This window comes from Amphiura filiformis, chromosome 15 (genome assembly GCF_039555335.1).
Source record: "Amphiura filiformis chromosome 15, Afil_fr2py, whole genome shotgun sequence".
NCBI lineage: Eukaryota > Metazoa > Echinodermata > Ophiuroidea > Amphilepidida > Amphiuridae > Amphiura > Amphiura filiformis.
Genome location: NC_092642.1, coordinates 49,302,936 through 49,330,836, shown reverse-complemented (window position 1 = coordinate 49,330,836; position 27,901 = coordinate 49,302,936). Strand labels below are relative to the sequence as shown.

Genomic DNA, 27,901 nt, shown 5'->3' with positions numbered 1-27,901 from the left:
TGAACATGTTTTACCGTGTATAAATAAAGTTATTATTATTATTATTATTATTATTATTATTATTATTATTATTATTATTATTATTATTATTATTATTATTATTATTATTATTGTTATTATTATTATCCCTCACTTTTCTCAAAAAAATTGAGATTTTTATACCAAAGAAATTAAGATGAACTGAACAAATCTAATTGATAGAAATAAATTGATTGCTTAAAACTGTTTATTATGTGCAGCAACATCCAAAAACAAAACAGGGTTCAAAAGACAAAGCAGCTTTCTTGATTAAAAAAAAAGAAGAAAAAATGCACTATAAAAACGAAAAAAAGAAAAAGAAAAGAAAAATAAAGAAAGAAATTCATTTCCTTTACACGATCTTTATTATCTAAGAAATAGATGCTATATTACATTATTGACATCTTCGAGTTCAAACATCCCGCCTTAAAATTGTCGGCATATTTAGCAGATTAAGATATAAGATGTGCCGTGGTGTTAATAAAGCATCGTCATAATGAGTCCGTGATTGACAGGCCAGTAAACAAAATGAATCATGAACACATAAATGTCAATCATTTACAATGCAGAATTGGGTAGCATTTTTTCCACAAATGTGTTTATTTACTTTATGTTAGTTATTAAAACCATATACAGGGCTACCTATCAGATAAATCTGCTATTACAGGGGCTCTGTGTCATAAAAACAATATACATAACAATTTGTAGAATTATACATAAGCCCTATGTAAGAATTTTTTTTAAAACATAAAAATGCATAAACATCACAAAATCATACATCAAATATATCAAAATTCATTAAAAGTATTTACATTTCTTTGTTTTATACAATTTACGTAACACTTGTAGAAATATATATATTAAATTAATTAAGAACACAGACAAAATACATCATTCATTAAAAGACATAAAAGTTCAAACATTTGGTTCATTATTTACATTTCTCATTAAAACGAACAGAAAACTTTCCTGATTAATTACGATCGTACGTCAAGAGGCATATGGCACTTTTGCGTGTCTGTTTACGGTACCCTACCATTGATTGGACCCACACCATACCCGGCGCTTTCGCGTAAGTCATTCATTACATAATGGGTTGAAGGAGTCACACTTTATACAATCACGCGGCCGCGTGGCCCGGAGACTTGTCAAGCAATCGATCCGGTACGGGTGTGTTCTGGGACGAATATATGCGTGCTACTGCCTAGTCACCGTAGGCTACCATTGCATTGATTGAACCCATGTCACGCCCGGCGCTTTCGCGTACTAGTGACAGCCAAGGGCGTAAATCGGGTGGGGGACAGGGGGAACACGTCCCCCTCACTTTTTAAAGTGGGGGACACAATATCAAATGTCCCCCCACTTTTGGTCCCCACCCTAAAAAAAAAAAAAAAAAAAGGAAAAGAGAAGAGAAAGGAGAAAAGAGAAGAGAAAGGGAGAAAAAAGAAGAGAAAGGTTAAATTGCATGTAATTGAGTATGCCCATCACTGCCCATGCCGAAAAAAAACACCCGCACAGTCGGTTATATATAGGCCTGTGGTTATTTTAGGCATTGCGTGCGGGCCCGTCTATATGAGGGGCCTGTCACATTTTATCACCAAAAAAAAGTCAGTATAAAGATGGACTCATGGCATGCTGATTTCAACATCAATCCATGCATGCTTTAGTAACTTGTAAATTTCAAATCTCAAATAGGAAAACTTTTCCACAAAAGGCTTCATGGACCGTCATTTCACACATTTGTGGCTTTTTTAAACTAAAATTTTACACACTAATTAGACACCCTGCGTAGTGGGTAAACAAGTAGCCATTTTCACTTCTGCTTTCCACATTTGCCAATTTATGTAATTTAGGCCTATATGCCTACAATAATAGGGAAAACTTTTCCACGAAAGGCTTCATGGACCATCATTTCAAAACATTTTGGCTTTTCTAAACTAAAATTTTACACACTAATAGTGCCAAAATGGGCCATCAAATCGCTTCAATTAGGTATTCATTTTGGAAAAGTTTCTCAGACACCCCCCTCCTTCGCGCAAGCGCGACATTTTTACTGTATTTATTGATTTCCCCCACTGTCAGTGTGTCCCCCCCACTTTCACAAACGGATTTACGCCCCTGGTGACAGCTAATACTCGCGGTGAAGAAAGGTGGTGAAAGTCGGCACAACATTATCGCAAAGCTGCTGCAGGCATTTGTTTTGCTTGTGCGCATTTGTCTTTGAGAATTTTGCTAAATATTTTTTTCCATTAGTGTCATGTCAAAGAAGATCAATTCGGCAACATAAAGATGGGATAAAATTATAAATTATAAGCCATCATATTTTTGGCCATATCAATATTAGGCCCTAGCCTATAAATGTTATACTTTATAGGCCATAAATAATTGAATACTAAATTATATAGCCTATTATAAAGTACTAATAAGGTAACATAATTCTAATAACAATAATATAATAATAATTAATATAATAATAATAATAATAATAATAATAATAATAATAATAATAATAATAATAATAATAATAATAATAATAATATAATAAAAATAATTAATAGGCTTAAAATAAAATAAAATAGAAATGAAATAAAATAAAATAAAATAGGCCTAAGTAAAACAAAATAACAAATCAAAAACATAATGAATACCAATCTTTAGTCGAAGCACATTTAATATATCGTAATAATATAGGCCTATTAAATTCAATCGAACCGGAGAGTCCATCAACATACTATTTGCTTTTGTACACGCTGGACCCAGTACCGGTACTGCAAACACAGACAGACAATCAACACTCAAAAGTCAACCAATACTATACACATACAACACCCCACTGTACCGCCGGGAGTTGAAGCGATCGATCGTGCATCATCAATCAACAGCAGCACATTACCCGCGGTTTAAAAAGGGGGCGAAAGTGCACGGGTCCGAAATTGAAAGGGGGCGAAAGTGCACGGGTCCGAAATTGAAAGGGTGCGAACCGTCCTGTTTCCGGGTGCAGGACTCCCAAGATAAGGATTTTTACAAGAATAAAATCTGTACACATCTAAAATATGGACTTCGTTTAGTTTGGTAGTTTGGAAATCACAATCTTTCTAATATTACCCTAGACTACCCTGTAGTCCACTTGCCCATTGTGCATACTCTGGATATTGTATTTAAGCTTAAAACTCTGATTTAATTAATGTGTGCACAATTGATAGATTTTCACATCTGATCAGTCACCCTACTCCCTCTGTTTGTTAGCTTCCCAAGTGGACTACTGACATTGCCTTGCGGTTAAGATTTTTAACACGGGACTCTATGGAGAGTTAGGCCAATTTCTGGCCTAACTAAAATTGAACATGATGTAATGCATCTTTAAATGGATCTGCCTTGTGATTGGTCGCCCATACCTCGCTATGGTTTAAATCGTCTGGGCCCGCGCCATTACCATTAACTACACCGTAAACAACTGTCTGTGGTATTTGCGGCGCTTTTGTGTTGACGCGAAAGTTAATCTCTCCTCAAACATCTAGCGCGTACTTGTGGTTGATGGACTGATAAACAAGTATGCTTGACAGTGTGTTTTTAGAGAGCAAAGTCCAGGGGGTAAAGGTCTGCTTACAATTCAAAGTTCATAGTCGAAATTTCGGGGTTCGCTATCAATAAAGTGGTAGATTCCAAAATCTGAATTGTTCAGTAGTAAAGTGAGCCGTTATAATTATGCAAGATAATGTTGCATTCAATTACTTTTATTGTCACTAATCGTTTGATATTTTTAACTCTTTATGACCATTTTACTATTGAATACTTTAATTTTAATAAACATCAGTATAATTTTGAGTTCAACGAAATGGGTTCATCATGACTAATAATAACATTTTTAAAATAAAATTCGACTATGGCATAGTCTAATATTACCCCCATTCCCATATGTTAAAATTACAAAAAAAAATCTCTGGCCAATGTTTTATACCCCTTCAGATGAAAAATGCACAATTGAAATGGGACAAACAAATGGAATAAAACCCCTTCAGCAAAATGCTTGAAGAGAACCCTGCTGCTCAGTAACCAGCAGGGTCATGCATTGCAAGTTTGCAACCCCCTCCCCCACCCACGCACCTGTTCCCCAGGCATGGGGGGAAATTCCCACAGATCTTTCTCACCCCTAATAAAAAGCATTTTGACCCACAGAAATTCTTTTCCCCCATGACCCCCCCAAAAAAAAAAAAAAAAATTCTGGTGCCACCACTGATAATGCTCAAGAACTCGAACCAAATAATTGTTTCAAGAATTGGGGGTGGGGCACCATTATGTATCATAAGCCCTTAAGCTTGGCGCCAGTGCCACAACCCCTAGCTACGCCACTGCCCCTGCCCCCATGAGCCTTAAAGTGAATTTTGGTCAGGGGAGTGGCCAGGGGGAGACGGGGGAGATTACCCCCACAGATATTTTTCTGGGATAAAAAGGATAAAATGGGGCTGGCAAAGAGGAAAGTGTCCTTCATTTAACGAATCAAACCAATAAATTATGAAGGTTTTTTAAGCTGTTTTAAATTTGTGGGAATTTCCCGCTTTGACTTTGGGGAGACATGCTGTCCGTAAGAAGTAAATAGACTGAGGCGAAAACGATTTTACTCCCCACTTTTTTACTAATTTTCAAGCCAGTATATTATACGATTGCTTTACCAGGCAGATTAATAGGTAGGTATATTCTGATTCAACCAATTAAACCTTCACCTGAAGACAAAAAATGGTATTAAACATGTGAAAAGAAGAAGTCAAATACTAGTAGCTGGGCTATTTGGACCTTCCGAATTCTGCAGCTTGACAAACAATCAATCAATCAATCAATCAATCAATCTTTATTTCATTCAAAATTGATCAAACATGATCATTGAATGGCAAATTAGGGAATTTTCTGATCAAGTTGATACAAGTTGATACAACTATTGATGCATCATGGCATGGCAATATTGTAATATTTCATTTCCACAAAATGTTATGTCGGGGGTGGAGGAGGCAAGCGGCTACGGGATGCCAGGTACCCTATTCCCCCCAATTAGATGTCAATTGACAGGATATCGGTGACAGGGTCATCGGGTGAGAGAATGTTTTTAGGCATTCGGTGCGAGCAAAATGTAAACAATGTCACCAGTTGTCAGTAGCCTGGATTAAGGATAGACTCGATCAGGTACAAAAAAGTTAGTGCTATATTTTTCTGGAATCATGGCAGAGTAGTTCACAAAACTTCATCAATCTTTTGATTCGTTCTCAATACACAGGGCTGCACTACTACAGGTATAAAATATAATGGAACATACAGTAGATGACTACCTAGAGGCTGATGGGGACCAGGAGGAAGATGAGGAGGATTGGAAAGCACCTGTCATGATGGGAACAGATGATGATGCAAGGCAGGAAGCAACGGTTGCCATGGGAAACATTGGTGTGTGTATGTGGTAGATTTTAAGTTAAAAAGTTTAGAATACAAAGTATGCTGTATTGGGAATAGGAATTTGTATTTGTTTGTTTTGTTTTGTTCCACCATGTTTGAATGCTTCCTTGGTCTATGTAAAATAATGTTGAACTCTGGATATCGAGGGTTGAGAACCAGAAAGCGGGTCAGAAAGGCTTAACTCAAGAAATGCCATTAAGAGAAAAACAGGTTTTAATATTTTTGCAACTCACAATGTAAGTGTCTGATCTAACTCAAGTTTGGTCCTATTGCCCCCCTGGCAAAAATTGCATATTTGGGCCCCCGCCCCTAGTGCAAGGAAAAAAAAGAAAAAAGGAGGAGAGAGAGGAAAAAGAGAGGAGAGAGGAGAGAGGGGGAGAGAGAGGGGAATCCATACGACATGCAATACCATACGATTATTATTAAATAAGCCTGGCAAAAATTGTCTATTTGGGCTCCCGCCCCCCTAGTGCACTGCAGGGAAAAAAGAGAAGGGAGAGAGATGAGAGAGAGGAAAAAGAGGGGGAGGGGGAGGGAAAGAGAGAGAGGGAATCCATACGATATGTAGTTCCATACGATTAGGGGCCTATTATCAATACTCATAGATCCCAGGATCGTTTTTGACTTCTTGAAGACAAAGAAATAGAAAGCTTTTGAAATGCTAATTGCACAAAAGCACCAATAGAGCAGTAAATTGAATAATAAAAATAAAACAATAAAAGGGCCAACCCAAAAAGAAAATTCGAAAAAGGTGGTCAGGAAGGCTGTGTACGACATGTTTCTTATTGACACAAAATTGGCCGATTTAGTTATTTACCATTGAGCTATTTCAAACTTATAGGGCCGGATTTACCATTAGACCAGATGGGCCCGGGCCTAGGGCCCCTAAAATTGCCTAATGTATGTTCCCCAAAACACAATGTCATTGAACCGAAATGCGAAATTTTGCGCGCTTCGCAGTTCGCACACATTGGCCTTTACATAAAATTTAAGCAAAATTAACCTTCATTTTGGTCTGAAATTAAAAATTTTTAGCGCACTTTAGCCACAAAATTACTGAGAATTATGGCCAAAATTCATTTCTATTAAAATAAGTAATAAAAAAGCAAATTTTTCTCGCGGAGCGCGCAATTTATTTGAAAAAGTAATAGCCCAGTTTACCATTTTCCCTCTTGGGCCACTGTATTACAAAATCTAAACTTATTTCCTTTGTTTTTTATTTTTCTTTGATATATTTACTCTAAAAGTACACTTTCTTTTCGATGGGGGTGTGTCGCACCACCCACACCTACCACCATTTTTGTTTGGTGGATTTGGGCCCCCGCCCCATACAGGCTTGCCCCCCACCCCTGCAAAAAATCCCAGCTACGCCACTGTTTGTACCGAGGGTACCAAAAGTCGCTTAGAGAACATAGTAATATCTGTGTGCTAACAATATAGGTCCAATATGTTAGTGTAAACTAACATCAACTTCACAAAGTTACATGTAAATAATGATGTTAAATTGTTACTCTTTGAAATAGTTTTCTTTTATAGGTAATTATAATTTCTTGTTTCCCCAGAACACCAGAGAACCATTGTGCATATTGATTTGGATTGTTTTTATGCTCAAGTTGAGATGATCAGGAATCCTGCATTGAGAAACAAACCCTTAGGTAAGATATTTGTGGTTATGACAAACATGTAAAGTTTGTGTTTGTGTATGTTTATTTTTTCTAAGGACCTATCATACCTGCCATCCAAGGTCCAAGTCACATCCATGCAAGTAACCTATTTATACTAAAGTAAGTAGCTAAATCCCATAAAAGGCATAGGGGAGATAGGTGTCATCAATATTTGTGAGCTGGGAGGGACATAATACTGTTGACGACTATCGACTGATCTCACAAGCTGAAAGTATTTGTAATTTTATAACAAGGAATTCTGCTTCTTATTTAGTAGTGTAATATAGGATAAGAGGTACCAACGTTATCAAAATGATTGTTATTTTATATCTCGGGTATCCCTTGAGGAACACTTGATCAAACACTTTCTGAGAATATTTATGATAGCACTACCTTGGACACACAATTCAAGTTTGGTTTCTAAAAAAGTTGGTGATACCGGATGTGGGGCTGGGGGTGGGGATGGTATGTGTGGGGGGTGTGTTGTGTTAAAATTACCTTTAAAGCATAACTTTAACTACAGCACTTTATTTCTCATTATGCATAATGCAACAGGAATTCAACAAAAGAACATTGTTGTGACAACCAACTATGTGGCTAGAGAGCGCAATGTTGGGAAATTGTCCTATATCAAAGATGCCCTACAGAAATGTCCTGATTTAGTATTGGTGAGTGGAGAAGATCTAACCCACTACAGAGAAATGTCATATAAAGTTACTGGTGAGTACTTGCAGTGTCCTATTCTTTGTTCAACTTACACTACAAGATTCCTAATTGGACTGATTGCACAGGTACACCGTCGCTAAGGTACTTGGCTGGTACTGTGCAATACCAGGGGAGTACCAGTGTAGTACCAGTGCAGTAACACTGATGGTGAGTCCTGTACAGTAGCAGCATTGGTACTATGTAGGTACCCCGTGTGTACCAGTCAAGTACATTGGTGATGGTGTACCTATGCAGGCGGCCACAATAGGAATCCTTGAGTGTATAAATGTAGTTGGGTGCTGTACCTATGCCAGTAGTGCTTTGCATAATGTATGATAGAGGCACGCTTATTCGAATTTAGTTTAGCATTGGTCAGGACTTTATTGACATGCGCAGTAACAAAAGCTGAATAATTTTCAAGTTGAACAGAGTTTCAAGTTGAACAGAGTGTAGCTAGTATAAACCCATCTTTTAGGAAATGCATTTTATCCTGCAACTACTAAGCCAATTATTCACAAGCTTGAAGTGCTTTACATTTTACATTGGGCTATTATGTTTGAAATCTACACCCCTATGTAAAATTGTACTGCTATTGCATTGGATTTCAAAATCTTCACAAGCTTTAAGATATAATAGTTTTCCTTAGTAAGTTGAATGTAAAATGTGATCTTACTGAAACAAATGTTTGCTTTTCCTATGTATTAAAAATGTAATAGCAATATTTGGGAAGGATCAAAATAAACAAACAAAAACCTGTTAGAAAATGCTATGGTAGAACAAAATAATGATTTCTATGGCAGGGCTTTCCAAACTTTTATCCACTTGACCCAAATTTCAGTAGGAGCACCAGGCAAAATTTACAGGGGATGGGCAAAATTGCAAAGTCATGCAGCTTTCTGAATCCCAGAATGACTTTAAGGGGACAAATTTGTATGAAGTACACAGAAATTTACAATTTTAATCCTAAAATGGGCCAAAATAGGGTTACATGACCAATGCGATGGTACCCTGCACTTGAATGCAAGGCGATGAGAGATGAAAGCTGCAGGGAAAATATATATGCAGATCACTCATGAAGGAGTTGAACCCTTGCTTTTTAAAACAAGTTTTTTTAAAAGGTTTTTGAAGAATTGCTCACTAATTTTAGGTTGCAACCACAGTTTAGGAAGCCCTGTTCTATGAGAGGTAATTCTATCTAGACTATGATAGATGAGATTGACGTCATAGTCAAGTTTTGTTACCAATGTATTTATATATATATATAGACCTCTGGAAAAGGCAACCGTTACTACTAGTTTCACAGCATACCCTCACTTACGATCATTGGGTATACCGATCATCATCCGTCTTATGATCGGTATACCCAATGATCGTAAGTGAGGGTATGCTGTGAAACTAGTAGTAACGGTTGCCTTTTCCAGAGGTCTATACTTTGAATTAGTTTCTACGCTCACCTGTAATGGGTTTGAGCACTTTTAATTCCAAAGTTAGTCACCTGAAAAATAATACTTATATATATATATATACATATATATACAAATTGATTACTATACACTTATTTGCTGGAGCTGCTACACTGTGTCTCACGCATTACAGCGATCATCAGGCAACTGATTGCTGAGATGCACACACAAAGCTATTTCTTTTTCTTGGCACGGTTTGATGGTTTTGACCCGTGCCTGCACTTACTGATCAATTCTGACCTTTTATTTATGAAGCTCTTGAGATTGATTATTTTTATTATTTCCAGTTTTTCATCCATGCATAGGTTACACTGCCCTGATTGTCTTCTTTCTGTGTTTGACTCCCTTACAATTTCCCATTTAATTGAATATTCCTTGCCCTTCTTCTTTAATTCCCAAATGTGTTTCGATAGTTCTGTTTCTTTTTCATATTTTAAGTGCCTAAACGATTTTGTGTGGTTGTTGAATCTCTCTTTGAATGTCCCCTCCGCTAAGCCTACATATGATTTTTTTTCATGCTATCTGATTCTACTACTGCTTTATACACGATTTGTGATGATAGGCACTTTCCCTGCAGGGGGCAGCTATCTTTTTTTCTGCAGTTGCATTTTCTCTGCATTTTGCTAGGTTTCTTGGTGACATTGTTGTGCGTTTTGATTATTGCACCCATGTTGCTCATGCAACTGTAACTGACTTTGGCGCAGTTTCTGTTGAAAATTTTGTGAAGCTTGCTTCCTGGTGGAAAGTGCCTATCCAATAGTTTTAGAAATGTACCCCCAATGTTAGATTTTACATTTCTGCTATAAGGTGGATTAAACCAGAGTACTTTTCTCTTTCTGTTCTTCTTCTTTCCCTTACTGCTTCCATCTGTTGTACTGCCTTTACTATACTTTATTTTCTCCTTGTAACCGCTTTTGCTATAAGGCGCATCATTGTATGCTGTGGCAGCTTTGTCAAAGACTTCTTGATTTGAGGATAGTGTGGATATTCTTTTCTCAATAGCAGCTGGCATATGTCTCACAATGGATTTTGGGTGGTTAGATCTAGTATTTATGTACATTGGTTGGTTATTAGGCTTCATAAACGGCTCATGAACACCTGTTCTTAGGTCCATGCTTGCGTCCAGGAAGTCTACTTTCTTGAGGTTCACCTGCACAGTTATTTTTAGACCAAATGACTGGAAGATCCGTATTAGATTCTTCCTCATTCTATCGCATTGTGTGCCTGAGCACTTTCTGAGGACTGCCAACCCATCATCCCTGTAGAGGCCTATGCCAGCTGTGTTGAGCTTACTCTCGAGGTTGTGGAGAATAAACAAGCTTACCATTTCACATATCTCCGCGCCGTCATTTTCTTTCAGGTTGTTGAACCATTCTAATACCGTCTGCGTGTTCCTCCATTGATTTACCTGTATTGCGGATCTGATTTGATCGTTCATTCTGTCGAGCATACGTTTGCTTACTTTTCCCATTTCACTTTTTGTCGGATTAATTAACCTGCACTTTGGTTTATTGAGAAAGTTTTCCTTGTGGTCTTTCAGTGTTATGAAAGCTGGTTTCTTTGGTGTTGTGTCTAGCCTATCACTTAATCCAAGGTTGTTAGCGATAGCGTTGAACTCAGTGTTTATTTCATTGCTTACTTCCTCATCCGCTAATTTGTATTTTTGCGTAATGTTCTCATTGAGAAGTTTCTCGTAGCTGTCTCCGTTCATTTTGTACATGTTCCTTGTTTTGTCCCCTTTGACCAGTACCTTGTCTGTTGAATTTATTTCTCTTACGTCATTTGCTAGCTCTTGTTGAAAATGGTCGTCTACTTTGCGAAATTTTATATTGCTTACCATGTCCAGTAAATCAGTTTCAAAACCTGCCATATCATGAATTTGTGGTGGTGTCCTTTTTGATTTGAGGCCATAATGATCCTGGGTGCTGTTATCGCTGGTGTCACTATTGTCACTGTCATAATCCTCGTCTTCTTTGGTCAGAAAAAAGAATGCCCTCCATCGCATTCGTTTGATTACACTTTCTACCTTTTCTAAAAGCTTCTTTGTGTACTCTCTGCAAGATGGTAGTGGAATGTTTTATCCGAGTAGTTCAGAGTAAATAATTCCATGCTTTCGGATGTATAGTAAGTGCAGGCACGGGTCAAAACCATCAAACCGTGCCAAGAAAAAAGAAATAGCTTTGTGTGTGCATCTCAGCAATCAGTTGCCTGATGATCGCTGTAATGCGTGAAACACAGTGTAGCAGCTCCAGCAAATAAGTGTATAGTAATCAATTTGTATTACAGCTCTACCAAATACGGTATTGAGCACTCTTCCATGTTGATGATATACATTATATTTAATAATATACATATATATATATGTCTTGAACCATGCAGAAGTGCTTCAAAGATTTGATTCAGCTGTTGAAAGACTTGGATTTGATGAGAATTACATTGATGTTAGTTCACTCGTTGAGGGAAAATTGAAGGAACACAGGCAAGGAGAAGAGAGTGAAGCAAGAATAGCAGGGCATCTGTATAAAAATGGTAAGCTTTTACTTTATTCACATAAGCTGTTATAAAAAAGTATGTGATTCTTCAGGATTATTCCTTATTTCAGGATTTTTTGTTGTCAAAATTTACGCAATTTTATTGATTTTCAGCCCATTTCAGGATATTTTAGCCCAATTTCATGCTGTTTGTCAGGATTTTCTACTTCTTTCAGGATATTTCACAAGCTTTGAATTCTACCCCTGAAAAGAACATCTTATCATCCTCTATCATAGGGCTGGATAGCTCAGATGGTGGCGTACTGGTCTCGCAAACCAGAGGTCACTGGTTGAATCCCACTTCAGCCAAGTTTTCTTTGCTCCCCCGTTTAGCTGATGTAATTTTTGTCAGGATTTTGTCTGCAACTTGTAAGGTAGAGGATCCAATTGACAACCTTAACTCATCTAATCCACCCTTTTACCCAAAATCTGCTCAATTTGTAAAATCCTTTAAATCCTAGTTATCCGGTGGCTTTGATATGAGCAGTTAAAAGTTCATTACTCCTTTATATTTACTGAATAAAATGGTAGCTCTGAAAACTGCTCCTGAATTTCAGGCTGAAAGATGTACTTTTTGCTAAGTTGTGTATATAATAATGTGAGACTGAACACCAAAATAAACTTGTTTTATTTCAACAGAACCAATTCCAGAATGCATTTGTGGTTGCCATCAACGACTCGCCATTGGTTCCCAAATCGCTATGGAAATGAGAGAAACATTGTATAAAGAACTTGAAATAACTAGTTGTGCAGGAGTAGCGCACAATAAACTATTAGCCAAACTTGTCGGAGGGCAACATAAGCCTAACAACCAGACTGTGATATACCCTGAACATGCACATCAGTTGATGATAAGTTTGGGTAAAGCTACAGCAATACCAGGTAAGCAGCTTCTGTTTAAAATCCACACTACCCCTGTGGATGATTTTGGAAATATCTTCCACAGGGGAGTATGAATTTCAAATGGAATGACCAACATAATAGCAGCTCCATTTGAAACTCATCCTCCCTCAGTGGAAGATTCAGGTTAAATCTTTCTCAGAGGGTGTATGAAATTCAATTGGAGCTACCTAATGTTGTCATTCCATTTGAAATTCATACTCCCCTTGTGGAAGATATTTCCCAAATCTTCCACACAGGTAGTATGGATTTTAAATGGAATAGCCCATTAAGCCAATGTATGTGGCTGCCAATTGCAAGGTGTATGTGATGGAGTACCAACACTCATAATGGGGCAATTACATCAGTAGAGTGATGGTGATACAGGCATAATATGGCCAATGTTTATAAGTTAGATTTTGCATCTTTGATCCAATAATCCCAACACAAATTAGAAATCAGCTATCTTCACATATCCGTATCATGCCCAGTGGCATACCCAGAAACCGTAGATCCCAGGGTTCACAGCTGCAAGAATAGCCCTAAAATAGGCTGATTTTGCATATTTTAGGCACAGACCCTTGGAAGGGCACACACCCTCTGCACCCCCCTGGATACACCTTGCTGCCTTTTCCAGTTTGTTTTTATTACTCTACATCTGCAACTTGAGAATAAGTTTGGATGATAAACCAATTTAAATCCCAAATTCAATCAATATTCATTTGAAGCTTAGATCTGCATGAGGCAATGGTGTAGCTGGGGTGGGGGGGAATCAAAGGTGGAAATCTGCCCACCTGTGAGAAGTCCTGCACCCTTCTTGCCCACCAGTGAGATTTCTATGCCTTTTTTGTACTTTTTAGCCCATATTAGACCACTGTAGTCAAATTTTGCCCCTGGAAAGTTGCCTTGCTCCACTCACTTTACCTTACCCCTTCCTGACAGTGGCTACTGGCATGAGGGCAATGGCAACCCAAACTTTGCATTAGTTCTAGGGCAGCCTTTGATGTATGCATCCATTATTTGTCCTATCTAGGTATTGGCCACTCAACTGGAAAAAGACTAGCCTCAATGGGAATATCTACCATACAAGATTTACATGATGCATCAAAGACTGTGTTGGAGTCTGAGTTTGGTCATCAGCAAGCATGTACAATGCAGCAGTTATCACATGGGATAGACAAGTCACCTGTAACTGCCACAGGAGCACCACAGGTATTGGGTTATCCCAGTTGAAATCCATACATGTACCCCCTATGGAAGACATGACCTTAATCTCTACCACAGGAGGTGTAGATTTCAAATAGAGTCGCCCATTCAGGTCACCCCATTTGAAATTCATGCTCCCTATGTGGGAGATTATGGTATGGATTTCAACAGGAATAGTCCATTTCATCATGATTTCACTAGGTGTGTGAAAGGGTGCAATGTCTTGATTAATGCAGGTTTTCCATGTAAGGATGATGACAAATTTTGAAAAACAAATCCCATTTGATTTGTTTTTCCAAGGCCTACATATTTCAAAAAAATCTTTTATTAACCCTAACCCCTAAGGGCTTTCGGTGACGGGAAGGGAAAGAAGGAAAGAATAAAGAGAGAAAAGAAGGAAAGAAGTTGTTTGCTCTGGCTGGGATTCGAACCCGAGACCCCTCGCATGCCAAGCACTCGGTCGGCGACACTTTGCCACGGGTCTTGGGCTTCGCTGGCCAGCGAAACCGTGCCTATATATCACTTAGGGCGATTGCGTCATCACACGTGGGATGCATGCACGAACAGCGCATATACCAAGTAGTATTTTGTAGTATTCAGGCAGGTTAGGGTTAAGGAAGCCTATACTGAGTTTCGATAGTGGTAACCTAACCCTAACCCCCTAAGGGCTTTTCGGCGACGGGAAGGGAAAGAAGGAAAGAATAAAGAGAGAAAAGAAGGAAAGAAGTTGTTTGCTCTGGCTGGGGTTGAACCCGAGACCCCTCGCATGCCAAGCACTCGGTCGGCGACACTTTGCCACGGGTCTTGGGCTTCGCTGGCCAGCAAAACCGTGCCTATATATCACTTAGGGCGATTGCATCATCACACCACGTGGGATGCATGCACTGCAACAGCTTATATACCAAGTAGTATTTTGTAGTATTCAGGCGGGTTAGGGTTAAGATACACATTTTGGGTCCCCATCATTCAATATACTGAATCTGTTATATCAGTGAATGACTAACATTGATATGAGTGGATGGCGTGAAGGGGGTACTACATCAATTTTGTGCCTATTTTTGCATTTTTCAAAAAAATTATTGCACATTGGTGACAAGTAAGATATGTATACAACTGTTGTCTGTGCTGAAATAAAATTTCCAGTGCAGTAGTTGTAGTCCTTGCCCCTGTAATATACATATCTTAATTGTCCCCAATGCGCTATAATTTTTGAGAAAAATGCAAAAATAGGCACAAAATTGGGCAGGGGTGTAGTACCCCCTTAAGTAAATCAAATATCCAACTAAAAGTCAATGTTTTTAAACATGTCAGGTACATATAATATTTTTAAACGTAATAACTGTGTTTGTTTTACTTCCATTCTTATTTAGTCAATCAGTGATGAAGATTCCTTCAAGAAGTGCTGCACCTTGTCCGATGCTAAGGATAGAATGTTGGGAATGCTGGAAAATCTCTTAAAAAGGTAGCGATTACTCGCATACAGTGCGTCTGCATGGTTTACTTCGTTTGGGCGGCTAAAGTTGCCCTCGCAAAGTAAACCACACAGACGATGCAGACGAATTGCATGGTGAAACATGATTGAATTCCTAATGCAAACTCAGCTTATTTTAGGGCTTTTCTTACCGCTGTGCACCACAAGGTTACAACCATGCACCCCTGTGTCTAGCAATTCTGGGTACACCTCTGGTTAAGATGCAGTTCTGAACAAAAGCATATACAGCAACATTTTATATATTTTTCTGTCCCAGAACCCAAACTGCAAGTAAGGTTATACATAAAATGAACACTTAAACAGGGATTTTGATAATAATGTCAACTTTTTGAATGATTTCAGGAAATTATGAGATTCTGTAACTGTAAGTGCTCCTTGAGCCTGCAAATGATTGACATAAAAAAATTGAACAGTTCATATATATTCTTTAATGTACTCAATATCCATTTGTGTATTTAATTTCTTGTAAGGTTGAAGGCTGATGGTAGAGTGCCACAAACCATTCGTGTAACTGTCCGCAAATATTCATCACCCAAGCAATGGAAGCGTGAAAGCAGACAGTGCAGTCTACCTCCTGGTACACTAAAATCTCTCAGTAAAGGTAAGGCAGAATAAGATTGCTGAAGGAGCACATAGGATTATTTCAGCTGAAATCCGTACACCCCTATGGAGGACTTGACCTTAATGCATTACATGCTAGCTATAGGTTTCAACAAAAAAGGTCCAAGTTTTGAAATATTTCCTCAAACTCTCAAGAGCTATCTCAAGAACCACTGAACCAATTGTAAGCACACACTTAAGCATCCTCCCATAGAAATCCTGTCAGCAAATAAGGGCACATACCCGTAATTCTTGTTTGGATTTTCAGAGGAGGGAGCTTTCTATTTGTATGTGAAATTTACCCTAAGGCAAAGGTGCCCATGTGCACCATTAGGCAAATCAGTATGGTATCATAAACATTGCTATTCTATGTATACATAGATATAAAATGGGCTCAAAAAGAAACTTTTAATTTTTCACAAGGTCATATCTTAAAATCATGTCCATAAAAATGAACCAAAATTACACACAGGATTACTTCAATACTCTATTCTAAAAACATGTCAGAACAACAATATGCACTGACACAGAACCGCTCCTGGACCACATTCACAGGCAAATAATTGGCACCCAGCAAAAGAAATCTGTGAGAATGCATACAAGATCCTTACACATGTGATAATTTCTGTAGAGTTAGTGGAATAGTGTGGAACAGGGCTGCTTCTGCTTTTCACACACTTTCTTCATGAAACAGGTCTTATTCCACACTATTCCACTTACTCAGATTTCTTGTGTTGGGTACCAATTATTGGGCAGTGAATGTGGTCCAGGAAGCTGTTCCACATCAGTGCATTTTGCTGTTGTGTCAGCTGGACAATTGTTTGGTTACTAACCAGTTTTTAGAGTAGAGTATTGAAGTAATCCTGTGTGAAATTTTGGATCATTTTATGGACAGGATTTTAGGGTATGACCTTGTGAAAAATTATAAGTTTCTTTTTGAGCCCAGTTTAATTTGCCTTATGTATTTAATCCTCATTTCAAATTTTCTTTCAGATGAAAGTTCAACATTATCCAAACTGTTAGATACATGCATCGGACTATTTCATAAGATGGTAGATTCCAACAAACCATTTCATCTGACCCTTATCAACATCTGCTTTGCCAAGATGCAAGCAAACACAAAGACATCTGCTAACATTGACAACTTCTTCTCGCCAAAGGCACCTGGAATCTTACAGAAGACATCACAGCCTGAGACGTCATCAGCATCCAACGCCAATGTCATCTTCACTGGTGAACAACATCTAGGGGATAAAACATCTCAGGATGAAAGCTGTGTAAAGGATCAAGGTCTTAGTACAGAGACTGCTGATTTCAAGCAGCACCATACACCAGCTGCAAAAGACACTCATGTTGGAACTCTGGAGCATTTCTTTTCATCACCGAAGCGCAAAAGAGCCAAGATTTCCCACAATAATGAGGCTCCTACTTTCCCATCGCAAACAAACTCAGTTAAGATGAGACTTAACTCATTGGACAGCTTTGTATCAAAAATAAACCCAACATCATCACATATTAGTTCTAATATAAAAATTCCAAGCTCAAAGAGCAGAGCTAATCAGAATGAATCGGAAAGCAGGTATTTATGTTCACCGCAAGAAGTTGGAAACAAACATACAGGTGTGCACTCAAAAGCACTTGCTGATAACATTATCCCACCTGATGTAGACCCAAAGGTGTTTATGGAGCTACCATTTGATGTCCAGCAAGAATTAAGGTCTGAATTTCTCTCAGACTTAAGAGCTCAAAGTATTAATACAGAAATTGGTCGGAAAGATATATTTGGCTCAACACAGAATGAAAACGAACCATCCAGTAGCAGTTTTCTATCAGACTCAGAAGATCAATATGTAAGAACAAAACAAGATCGTACAGTAGTTGGACAAGTTCAAAATAAAGACGATACTTCAACCACACAAGGCATCAAACCCTGTGTGAATACTGCTTCTGTATCTCTTTCACCTTCCAATGTAGTGTGTGATGCAGCAACTGCATCCAACTCAAAATTTTCTGTGCCTGATGATGATGATGTGAGCATTCCAGCGGTGTAGATCTTTCTGTGGATGATGATGATGTGAGTATTCCAGCGGGTGTAGACCCTGTCGCTGATGATGATGTGAGTATTCCACCGGGTGTAGATCCTTCTGTGGATGATAATGATGCGAGTATTCCACTGGGTGTAGACCCTGTGCCTGATGATGATTTGAGTATTCCACCGGGTGTAGATCCTGATGTGTTTGCTGGATTGCCAGCAGAAATGAAACAAGAATTGATTGGTGAATGGAAGCAGAGAACATATCAAATAAGTTGTGTAGATTTAAGACATGGCGCTGGTAAACGCTGTCATGGACAGGCAAGGGGAAAGCAGAAAGGGAAGAGTATAGCAGACTATTTTAAGAAATAAATAATAAACACCAACTCTGTTCTGTAAATATCCTGAATGACAGGTAGAAGTTGTGAGACCTGTCCATAAGGCGATGTACTAACATTGGACAGACCTTTCAAGTAGGGTCAGTTCAGCGTTTTTTGTTGGTTTTTTACAAATATCGTATTGTTCCTAATAAGTGCCCAGTCTCTGTTAAACGAACACCCAAAAAAATTTCCAAAATGAAAATTGAAAAAGCAATCAAATTTACCATTATTAAATGCAAATATACATTAAGAATGTTAGATCATTCCTAGGTCTCACTGGATATTTTAGGAAATTAATTTCTCATGATGATAAGTCATTCCACCTGCAAACAGAAGCGTCTAAAACTGGAATGGGTGGTGTTATTTTGGTCATTTAATTTAAAAATGTACACAAAAAATTGATCCCTATAAATAAACGCTCACCCTTCATGTAATCTCACGGCCCGTGGGCGCTTATTAGGAACAATACGGTAGTCCCACAAATCACACTCACTTTGCTTGGGACTTTTCATTCAAAATTAGTCTACTTTCCAGCTAATTTTACATGCATATAGCAACAACAAAAAACAAGCCAATATGCCAACTTAGGGTCATTATACAGATGACAAAGATAGAGATAGTTTTCATTATACAGATTAAGAGTTGATGGGTTTTCCATTGGACAAGTTTAAAAACTCAAGCTCTTTTGTCAGGAATATATCTGAACTTCTTCAGTACAAAACTCTTAGAAGGTATACTCATAGTCTAGCCCTGTGTCTGCAGAGTATCAGAAATCACTTTACTTGGAGACACTTGGGTAAGAGGCAGCCGACTATATGACATCCACTAAGTAGACATGGGGCGCAGTCTGCTACTCCAGGGACGGATTTAAGCAGTGGCCCGGTGGCCCGGGGCCAGTTGAATTTGCCTCGGGCCAGTAAACTTCCAACAATGCTGGCCCGGCGGGCCACTAGATTTTTGATCCTGATATAACTCATATGAGGCAAGATATAATCAGTGATGGACACAATTGGACACAGTTTCTGCTCAACTTGTCACCAGTGTGTAATTTATATTTTTATTTAATGATTTTTTTTGTCTATTTATTCTTACCCTTGCGTTGGAAATATACGGCCGCTTTTTACGGTGATAGGCCTACATACTATTTCCAAGCTCTTTTATGCTCTATCTGATGATGATAGCGATATCGCAAATACCGCATACTTGAACCTTTTCTTTTGTGAACTTTTGAAACTATAGTATAGATTAAGGAAGGACTACTGACTGAACTTGTGTTAGTGACTAGTCTCTCAGTATAAAACAATTAAAATGTTCAGGGTTGCTTGAATTAAGGTGGCACCATCCTGGAAAAAGATTTATAGGGTCCATGGTGGCACGTTAACACACAAGTAACATGTGTCAAGTTTGGTAATTGGTAGTCTCTAACTTTAAAAGTCGCATTGGAACGTGCAGGCCCGTAACCAGGATTTTTAAAAAGTGAACTTTTGTTCAAAATTTGGACCTTTTTGACCGACAAGGACTGAAAACCTCTATTTTTCGCTGCTACGCTCGTGAATGGCACTTTTTGGGTCAAAATAGGGGACTTTGTTTTTTGGCATTTGGCGAGGGGGGGGGGGATGTTGAAGTTCTTTATTTGCACTTTTTGCAGTAGAACATATTGAAAAACTTGGGCCAGTAAATTTATTGCAGGGCCAGTAGATTTGCCGTTTCACTGGCCCGGAGGGCCAGTAGAAAACTGAAACCCAAGTCTGTCCCTGTGCTACTCTCTATTCCCGAAAAATACAGCAATGATTTTTTTGGATAAAAGAAATATTATCATGTTTTGCCAAATAAAACATAGCTAAATTCTAATCCTTTAGTTAATACTAACTGACAAAAAAAGTCAAATTTCAATACTTATGCAATTTTAGGGAAAATTCTTATTGCAATCACAAAATTCAAAAACTTGGAACAAGTCTTAGTACTCAAAATCTTGACAGTATAGGCTAAGAGTTTTAATATCTAAATCTTATATTGATCTTGATAATTTATTATAAAAGAGATTAAAAAATGTGTTTTCCAAAAAATTAGATTGCATAATCTGAAATGTGTCTTTGTACAAGTCTTTGGACTTGATTGTTAAAATATACAAAAATACCCTAAAAAAGGAGGTTTTTGGCCCTTATTTTCAAAGGTGACCAAATAAACCATTTCACTTTTATTCCATGTTCAATCAACTTTCAGAAAAGACACCAAAACCCGGCTTTGGATTGCTTCCCGTCTTTAAAGTCATAGACCTGGGACAAGTCTTGGCATTTAAATCACATGTAGGCTAAAATATAACCTTTGTTTTCACACTTTTGTGTTTCTTTTTTAAAAAAATGGTTATTTGCTTGTATTTTATTATTTACATAATTATGTAATATGTTAATTTTTGTTAGATAGTGCCAACCACAAATGATCAAATAGGGGACCGTGACAGGTTCTCTCTGACATCACAGATCATAGTGATTTAAGTGATTATAAAGGCCAAACAATATGAAAATAATTGAAAATGTATCTTATTTTGTTTATTTAATGATTATTTGCTCATTTAATCACTATTAATCAAGTATAACCCAAGTAATGCATAGGTATGCGCATACAGGTTGTATCAAAATGATTGGTACTCATCAATATCCAGTTAGTATGGCCAAGACTGGTACCTCAAAATGCAGCATAACATCCACCTTATTTGTAGATTTATGTTATAAAAGGTCATACAACTAATTGTAGTCATTTCAAGATTGAGGATCTAATGTTGAATTTGGAAGGAGCAGACATTTCATTAGACAAGAAAACTGATGGGTACCAATTATTTTGATACACCCTGCACAGTGTCATCGCCCGATATCTTCATGGCAGAAATCGCCATGGTAGGTTGAATCCACCGCCAAAATTGGCACTTCCGATATGTTATTTTCTTTATATTTATATTATTTTTATCTATATTTTATTTCATACATTGAAGTAACATTTTATGTCAAATATTTACAGATAAAAACGTTTACCAAGTAAAACACAAAAATGCTTCTGTAAAATGGAGAAAATTCCATTTATGTTAGTGTTGCATTCTGCCGACGAAATGGGTATCAAATATTCAAAAGGGCTTCAAAGGAAGCAAAAAATGCAAAATTTGAATGGTGTATATTTGTTATAGTACAATATTTGTCAAACATAACTTTGCAAAATTGTCATATGAGGGGTAAAATAATTATTATAAACTTAGAAAGTTTCTTTGTCTTTGACGAACTGTAATCACTTTGAGATGCAAAAATGCAAAATTTGAATGGTGTATATTTGTTATAGTACAATATTTGTCAAATACAACTTTGCAAAATTGTCATATGAGGGGTAAAATAATTATTGTCAACTTAAAAAGTTTCTTTGACGAACTGTAATCACTTTGAGACCTTTTAATATATTAAAAGAATTAACATTACCTACAAGCTTTGTTGTGTTGTTTTTTATTGTCTGCTGGATATAAATTATAACTAGAACAAATTTATGAAAACAAGCTAGGGGAGGGGGCTAGCAGGGAATCAGTCCCCCAATAATTTTGGTGCTGGCTTGAATACTCTTCAGCCAGTGGCGTAGCGATGGGGGGGGGCAAGGGGGCACCGAATTGACTAATTCAGCATCGATTCTGCGCCCCTCCAAGTGATGAAAGTCAAAATTTCAAAAAGACTGATATTCAACTTCATTATAACCAAAATTAATTAGTGGGTATGCCCTATTGGTGCACATTTTTGTGTGCTCCGTGTACAATTGTTTTTAAAAAAAATTATTTTTTTTTTTTTTTTTTTGGGGGGCTATTATGTATCACAACCCCTAGCTACACCACTGCCTTCAGCGCTAGTAAATAGTAGTATAGAACTTAGTATTTTGTAGTACCTGGTAGTGTTAGTGATAAGGGGCTGTGCAATAATGAGCCGGAGGGGTAAAATGTTCAAGCGGCCTGCCAAAAATCGCTGCCCCCCCCCTCTCGGCCAGCCAAAAATCACAGATATATACTGCGGGCGCAACAAGCAGAAAAAATGTTTGCTTCTGCCGGAGATAATCGAAGATATGATACAAACTCAATACAAAATGTTCAAACGGCAGGCCAAAAATTGATTGCCCCCCTCTCAGCTCTCCAAAAATCACTTTCCCCTCTCAGCCTGCTAAAAAATCTTTGCCACCCTTTGCACATGACAAAATTTTGGGATCCCAATTTGCAAACCTAAAATCTAAAAAACCTAAAAAGGCACCCCATAAATGTGTGCCAAAATTGCTTACCCCCCCCCTCTTGGCTTGCCAAAAATTGCTTCCCCCTTATGGCTGGCCATGATTTCTCCCCCCTCTACACCAAGTTTTGGGAATTTTACCCTCCCACCAGGGCTCATAATTATTGCACAGCCCCAAGGCTAATTTATACTTGTCATGGATATGATACAAACTGTTCAAACAGCCGGCCAAAAATCGATTGCCCCCCCCTCAGCCTGCCAAAATCACTTCCCCCTCTCGGCCTGCTATAAAATCTTCCCCCCCCTCTTTGCACATATGCCAAATTTTTGGGATCCCAATTTGCAAACCTAAAAAGGTCTAGATCCCGGGGTCTAGATATTATGTTGCGGCCATGCAACTAGCAGGAACATTCAAGTTGCATATTTAAGCGTTTTCGTAGTGTTTTCCTAAGCCTTTTTGAGCGTTTTATTTAAAAGGCGCCCCATAAATGTGTGCCAAAAATTTTGCACCCCCCTCTCGGCTTGCCAAAAGTCAAAAATTGCTTCCCCCTTTTGGCTGGCCATGGCCGGCCATGATTTCTCCCCCCTGACCCTAGCCCGAGGTACTCACACCTCTGTCACTACGATTTCCACTGAGCGACGTAGGGCCATGATGTGTCGGGCTACCCTGACCCCAATGTTTGGGAATTTTACCCTCCACCAGGGCTCATGCTCATAATTATTCCACAGCCCCAAGGCTAATTTATACTTGCCAGGGTTATGATACAAACTCAATACAAAATTTTACTCATTCTCTCCATACCAGGGATCTACATATTCCGCCCAAATTTTGGCCCTTTTTCCTGTTTTCCTTTATGCCATGGTCCATATCACAAATCAGATCTACTACCACCTGCCACCAGAAAAAGTGAATTTTATAGCGCCACCTGTTCTCTGGTAAAATTAATTAACGATCACATCATCCCCGTGTGCCTCAAATTCGCTCCTGACGTATTCCGCTACCTGTGAGAAATTGAACTTCGATTGCAGAATGACAGTGATTGTACCAGTTTTGCGAAAACATTGGAAAAATCTGCTAATGCACGGATGCCCTACGAGATGTAAATGATAGTGGTAGTATATTTGAAAAAATGGTGTTCTAGATGTAGAATTAGAGGTTAAACGTATGTAGTTAGGAAGATGGAGAAGCAGTTACGGTGTACTATCAAGTTGTTGGATGATCAGTTAGGATCTATAACCGTTGAATTCCCGGTAAGTACTCAGTAGTCAGTAAGCTTTACTTGTTGTTTTACTGCTGATGAGATTGAGATTCATGATTCAGCATGTTGTTCATGGGGATGCCCGGTCCCCGCACTCCGTGCATCCATGGGTATTCATGCTCGTCGAAAATTTCGCGAAATAGGGGGTGTTTTCAGATGAAGAAATGCGATTCGCGAAAACACAAAAAAGGGTGTTTTTTCAAACCACGTGTTCGCGAAATTGAAAATAAAAGGTATTTTCATGGAGCAGCCTACGTGTTTCTGTCAGAAAAGGGTATGTTAAAAATATCGTTCGCATTTTAGCGAAAATAGGGGTATTATCGAAGGGCAAATATTTCGCGAAAAAGGGATGTTTTTCCCCTAAAAACGCGAAATGAGATGCAAAAGGGGGTGTTTTTAAAGTTCAGTAGGCTGTGCTAGAGCTGTCTGTATTTTATTACAATATTTTAATACGTATACATCCCAATATTTTTTTTCGTATGTCATACTTGTAGTTGTAACGCATGATGTGGTAAAATGATGTTGTACCAAAAAAATTTTGGTACAATTTAATACCGAATCAATAGGGCATATAGTAGGTATCCCAGGCCCTGCCAGGCAAACCTTAGTTAAAGCAATATTATAACATTATCATACAAAATAGATTAGCATTTCTTTGACATAAAATGTTAATTTTTACTGTCAGATATATCCCCTTTTATTTTTGAGCCGAACAACTACGGCAAAGCAAAGAAAATTGGAATTTACTACCAGCGTATGTATGCCAATCGTACCACTCCTTCGGTCATGTTATGGTACGACCCTTTGTTGTGTAGATCACCGTCCCGCACTGTGTGTTATGAACATCGTGTATGCGTTCGACTAATAATTCCATCGTAATAATAAGCGCGGTTCGGCGCTTTATTCAAAATCTCGGATTTTGACAAAACTACAACACCTAGAGTCTTGATTTTTGCAGGGTATATTGGTTTAATAAAGTACAATATAATTGTGTAAAAAAATGAATTTTAAAAAATCAGTGAGGGCGTCCTCAACACCAAATGTTATAATATGGCTTTAACACATTTGCTATAATCAAATTAAGTAATTCTTGGCCAAACTGGAACATGCGCGTTGCGTCCATGTAGTGTACTAAGCGTAATACGCAGTGTAAGGCGTGTATACTTTCTTCTGTACCAGCGCTATATTGGCGTGTTTATCGCGGAACCACTAGCGTTCACTGTGTTCCAGTTTGGCCAAGAATTACTTAATTTGATTATAGTCAGCGAAATTCGCCAAGACCGGGGCCCAAACACAATGCATATTTACATAGAAATTTGATTTTTTTTCGAGAATAGGTTGGTGAAGGAAACCTACATAAATATGTTTTCTATCAAGTCGCACATGGAATTTTAGAGGGATTTTGATAGCAGTTCCATTAAAATAAGCTGCTATCGCCATGAGACTAAGATCTAGAAATACCCCTAAATGCCGTTTTGGGGAATTTTGCTAGGAGAATCTGTTGGATGAAAGTCAATCTTTGACAAGATGTAACTTTGTTACGGAAAGTGCTATGACAAAAATGTTTTCAGTTTTGCCTTTCTTTACTCCAGGGCTTTAATTTGATATGTAAAATGATGCAGTTTGATGGCAAATTTGAATTCACCTAGCATACCTACATATAGGTGTAATTTGTTAGACTTGAAGTTGAGTTAGGGTTTAGGGTTAATTTTTAGGGCAGTCTTAACATCTTGTAATAAGAGAGTTGCAATCGCTCTATTGTGTTAAATTATAAATGGATAAAATATCGCATCCCGGACATAAATATACAATTTTACACCGGCGTGTCCAGGATCTTTTCCTGCTGGGGGGTCCGTGTTTCTACGGTTCATATAGTTCGTCATTTTAGCGTGGGTTTTAAGTTGCCTAATGATAAACAGGAATTATCGTTCTAAAATTGACCTTGAATAAACGCCCCCCTTGGGAAAATGTGATGCCCGAGCGTTTATTTGACGAAATCTGGTATGCATGCATTGATTTTTGTCATTTGCAGTACCGTATTCGTTCCATTAACCTCCCATGCCCCTTTAAGCACCCACCCAGTGACTTTTTAACAAACTGATATTATTAACTGCCCATGCAAATCTGCCTCAATGTCCGAACCATATCATGGCACACTTATGATGACGGATGAATATATTTTAGCCATTTTTTAAATTTTATGTAATGTAATTATGTAAACAAATTGATGTAAAAAATAAGCGACTGCCCAAGATACCTTTTTCAAGAGCCCTGGGCGGTTAATGAAACAAATACAGTACCGTACTTGATTTGATTTGATTTGATTTGATTTGATAGATAAATAAATGATTTGATGGATTTTCTTGCCAATGTGTACATGCTTCACCTGACACTAATTTGTATTCATATAGATGTGTGCAGTGCAATGAGATCTGCTAGGCCTTAAATAAATTTTGCTCAGTACAATTTAAATTTCACCATGTTAGAGGAAATGGGGAGTAAATTTGCTCGGATACAACTTGATTTCCCCATGGTCCATACTGTGACTAACACAAAAAACAAGCTACTGAAGATTTTTATAAAAGAAAAAGTTCTGTGTGCATATAGGTGCATGCACACACAAAACATAGCATCAGAGGTTGATAAGCTTACATCTACTGTCTACTGATGGTTTTGGACTGTGTTCCTGAACTGAACTTCTTTTAAATTCCAGCAATACATTCATCATGCCTTAAAAGAACTCCAGATATGACTCCTGATATTTGCACTGGATCTACATGAAGTTGGTTGGGGTGGGGCACTCAACACATGATATGGCCAATGGCCATGTATGGGTATGCTCCCTGTGAAGACCCTGTGTGTGGATGGACTGCACAACTCCAAAAGACCCCTGAATGTTACCAAAGAAAGACCATTGCTTTTGATAATTTCAGCTCTAAAAGACCCCTGAATTACTCATTCTTCACATGTCTAGGGGTTTTCAGGTGATTTTCAACTGGAAAGCCAATTTAAAGACCCTTGAATGCCTTGATTTTGACTGCTCCCAGCTCCAAAAGACCCTTTTTACTGGTGCGCTGTCAGCTCCCAAAGACCTGCCACTTGAAATTTGGGGTAGCATACCCACCAAAATTTATGATATGCCCCCCCTGGGAATGGGCCACAATATCTTGATTTGAATGATTTCCCTTCCCCACAACTGAAGCCAACTGGGCATTGATTCCCCAAATGGTAGACAAAATTAGGGGCCATGGTAACTCCCACCTTTTTGCTCTGTACATGCCCCTGCCTAACTCACTAGTAATTCAGATAAAATCAGGAAATGAGCCCAAAACGTCCTAACATTTTGAGTTTTTTTAATTGTACACATCAGTGTTCCCTCCCCAAAAGTTATTTACAAGTGGCAAAACATTCAGAAGAATAATTTACAGAAAGTAGCAAGTCACTGTCAGTTCCTTACCCCGAAACTCCCAGTTGACCCAGTTCCACGCATGATATACCATCTTTGGGAAGAGAGGATTTGATCTTGTCATTCAAAATTGTCATCATTTTGAGATTTCTATTCTTGTCTGAATATATCTATTTATAAATCTGTAGATTGAAAAGGATCTCCTCCTATTGATTGGAGATTTCTCTGGGGTTGTACTAGATTTATGCTGTCAGAAAAAGTTAAAATCTACAGCCCCATCTAGGCTTATTACTGGAAGTTTTTCATTGATGTATGCATTGTGAATATTTGTAGGGGAATATTGCACACATTATCTATGTGTTCAACTTAATTGTACATAACATGTACATTGTACTAAGCTACTGTATGTAGAAGAAATCTTCTTCCTTCCTTTAATTTTGCATTGCAAATTTACTGACAATTTCTGATTTGTATATTTTTATTTCAAAGTTTTAGAGGCCTGAGCTTTCTATCCTAGCAGGATCTGTATCAAAGGCAGATAAAGATCCTGTTAGGATCGAAAGCTCAGGCCTCTAAAACTTAA

At 38.1% G+C, this 27,901-nt stretch overlaps 2 protein-coding genes across 8 annotated transcripts in view; both read left to right on the top strand.

Annotated features, from left to right (window-relative positions):
* Positions 1–4,531: 4,531 nt before the first annotated feature.
* On the top strand, positions 4,532–18,142 carry LOC140171769 (DNA polymerase iota-like). The gene is made up of 10 exons (XM_072195096.1): positions 4,532–4,703; positions 5,285–5,448; positions 7,020–7,112; positions 7,677–7,841; positions 11,669–11,818; positions 12,460–12,702; positions 13,733–13,911; positions 15,276–15,367; positions 15,868–15,998; positions 16,991–18,142. Exons 2-10 carry the CDS (start codon positions 5,313–5,315, stop codon positions 18,046–18,048), a joined length of 2,247 nt encoding a protein of 748 aa, XP_072051197.1. The 5' UTR covers positions 4,532–4,703; positions 5,285–5,312; the 3' UTR covers positions 18,049–18,142.
* Positions 18,143–23,688: 5,546 nt separating this feature from the next.
* LOC140171768 (FERM domain-containing protein 3-like) overlaps positions 23,689–27,901 on the top strand; it is a 107,891-nt gene continuing 103,678 nt past the window's right edge. For all 7 annotated transcript variants that reach the window (XM_072195092.1, XM_072195090.1, XM_072195095.1 and 4 more), the window contains exon 1: positions 23,689–23,904. In XM_072195092.1, the coding sequence (XP_072051193.1) occupies positions 23,833–23,904 (72 nt within the window). In that variant the 5' untranslated portion in view covers positions 23,689–23,832. The remainder of the gene's footprint in view (positions 23,905–27,901) is intronic.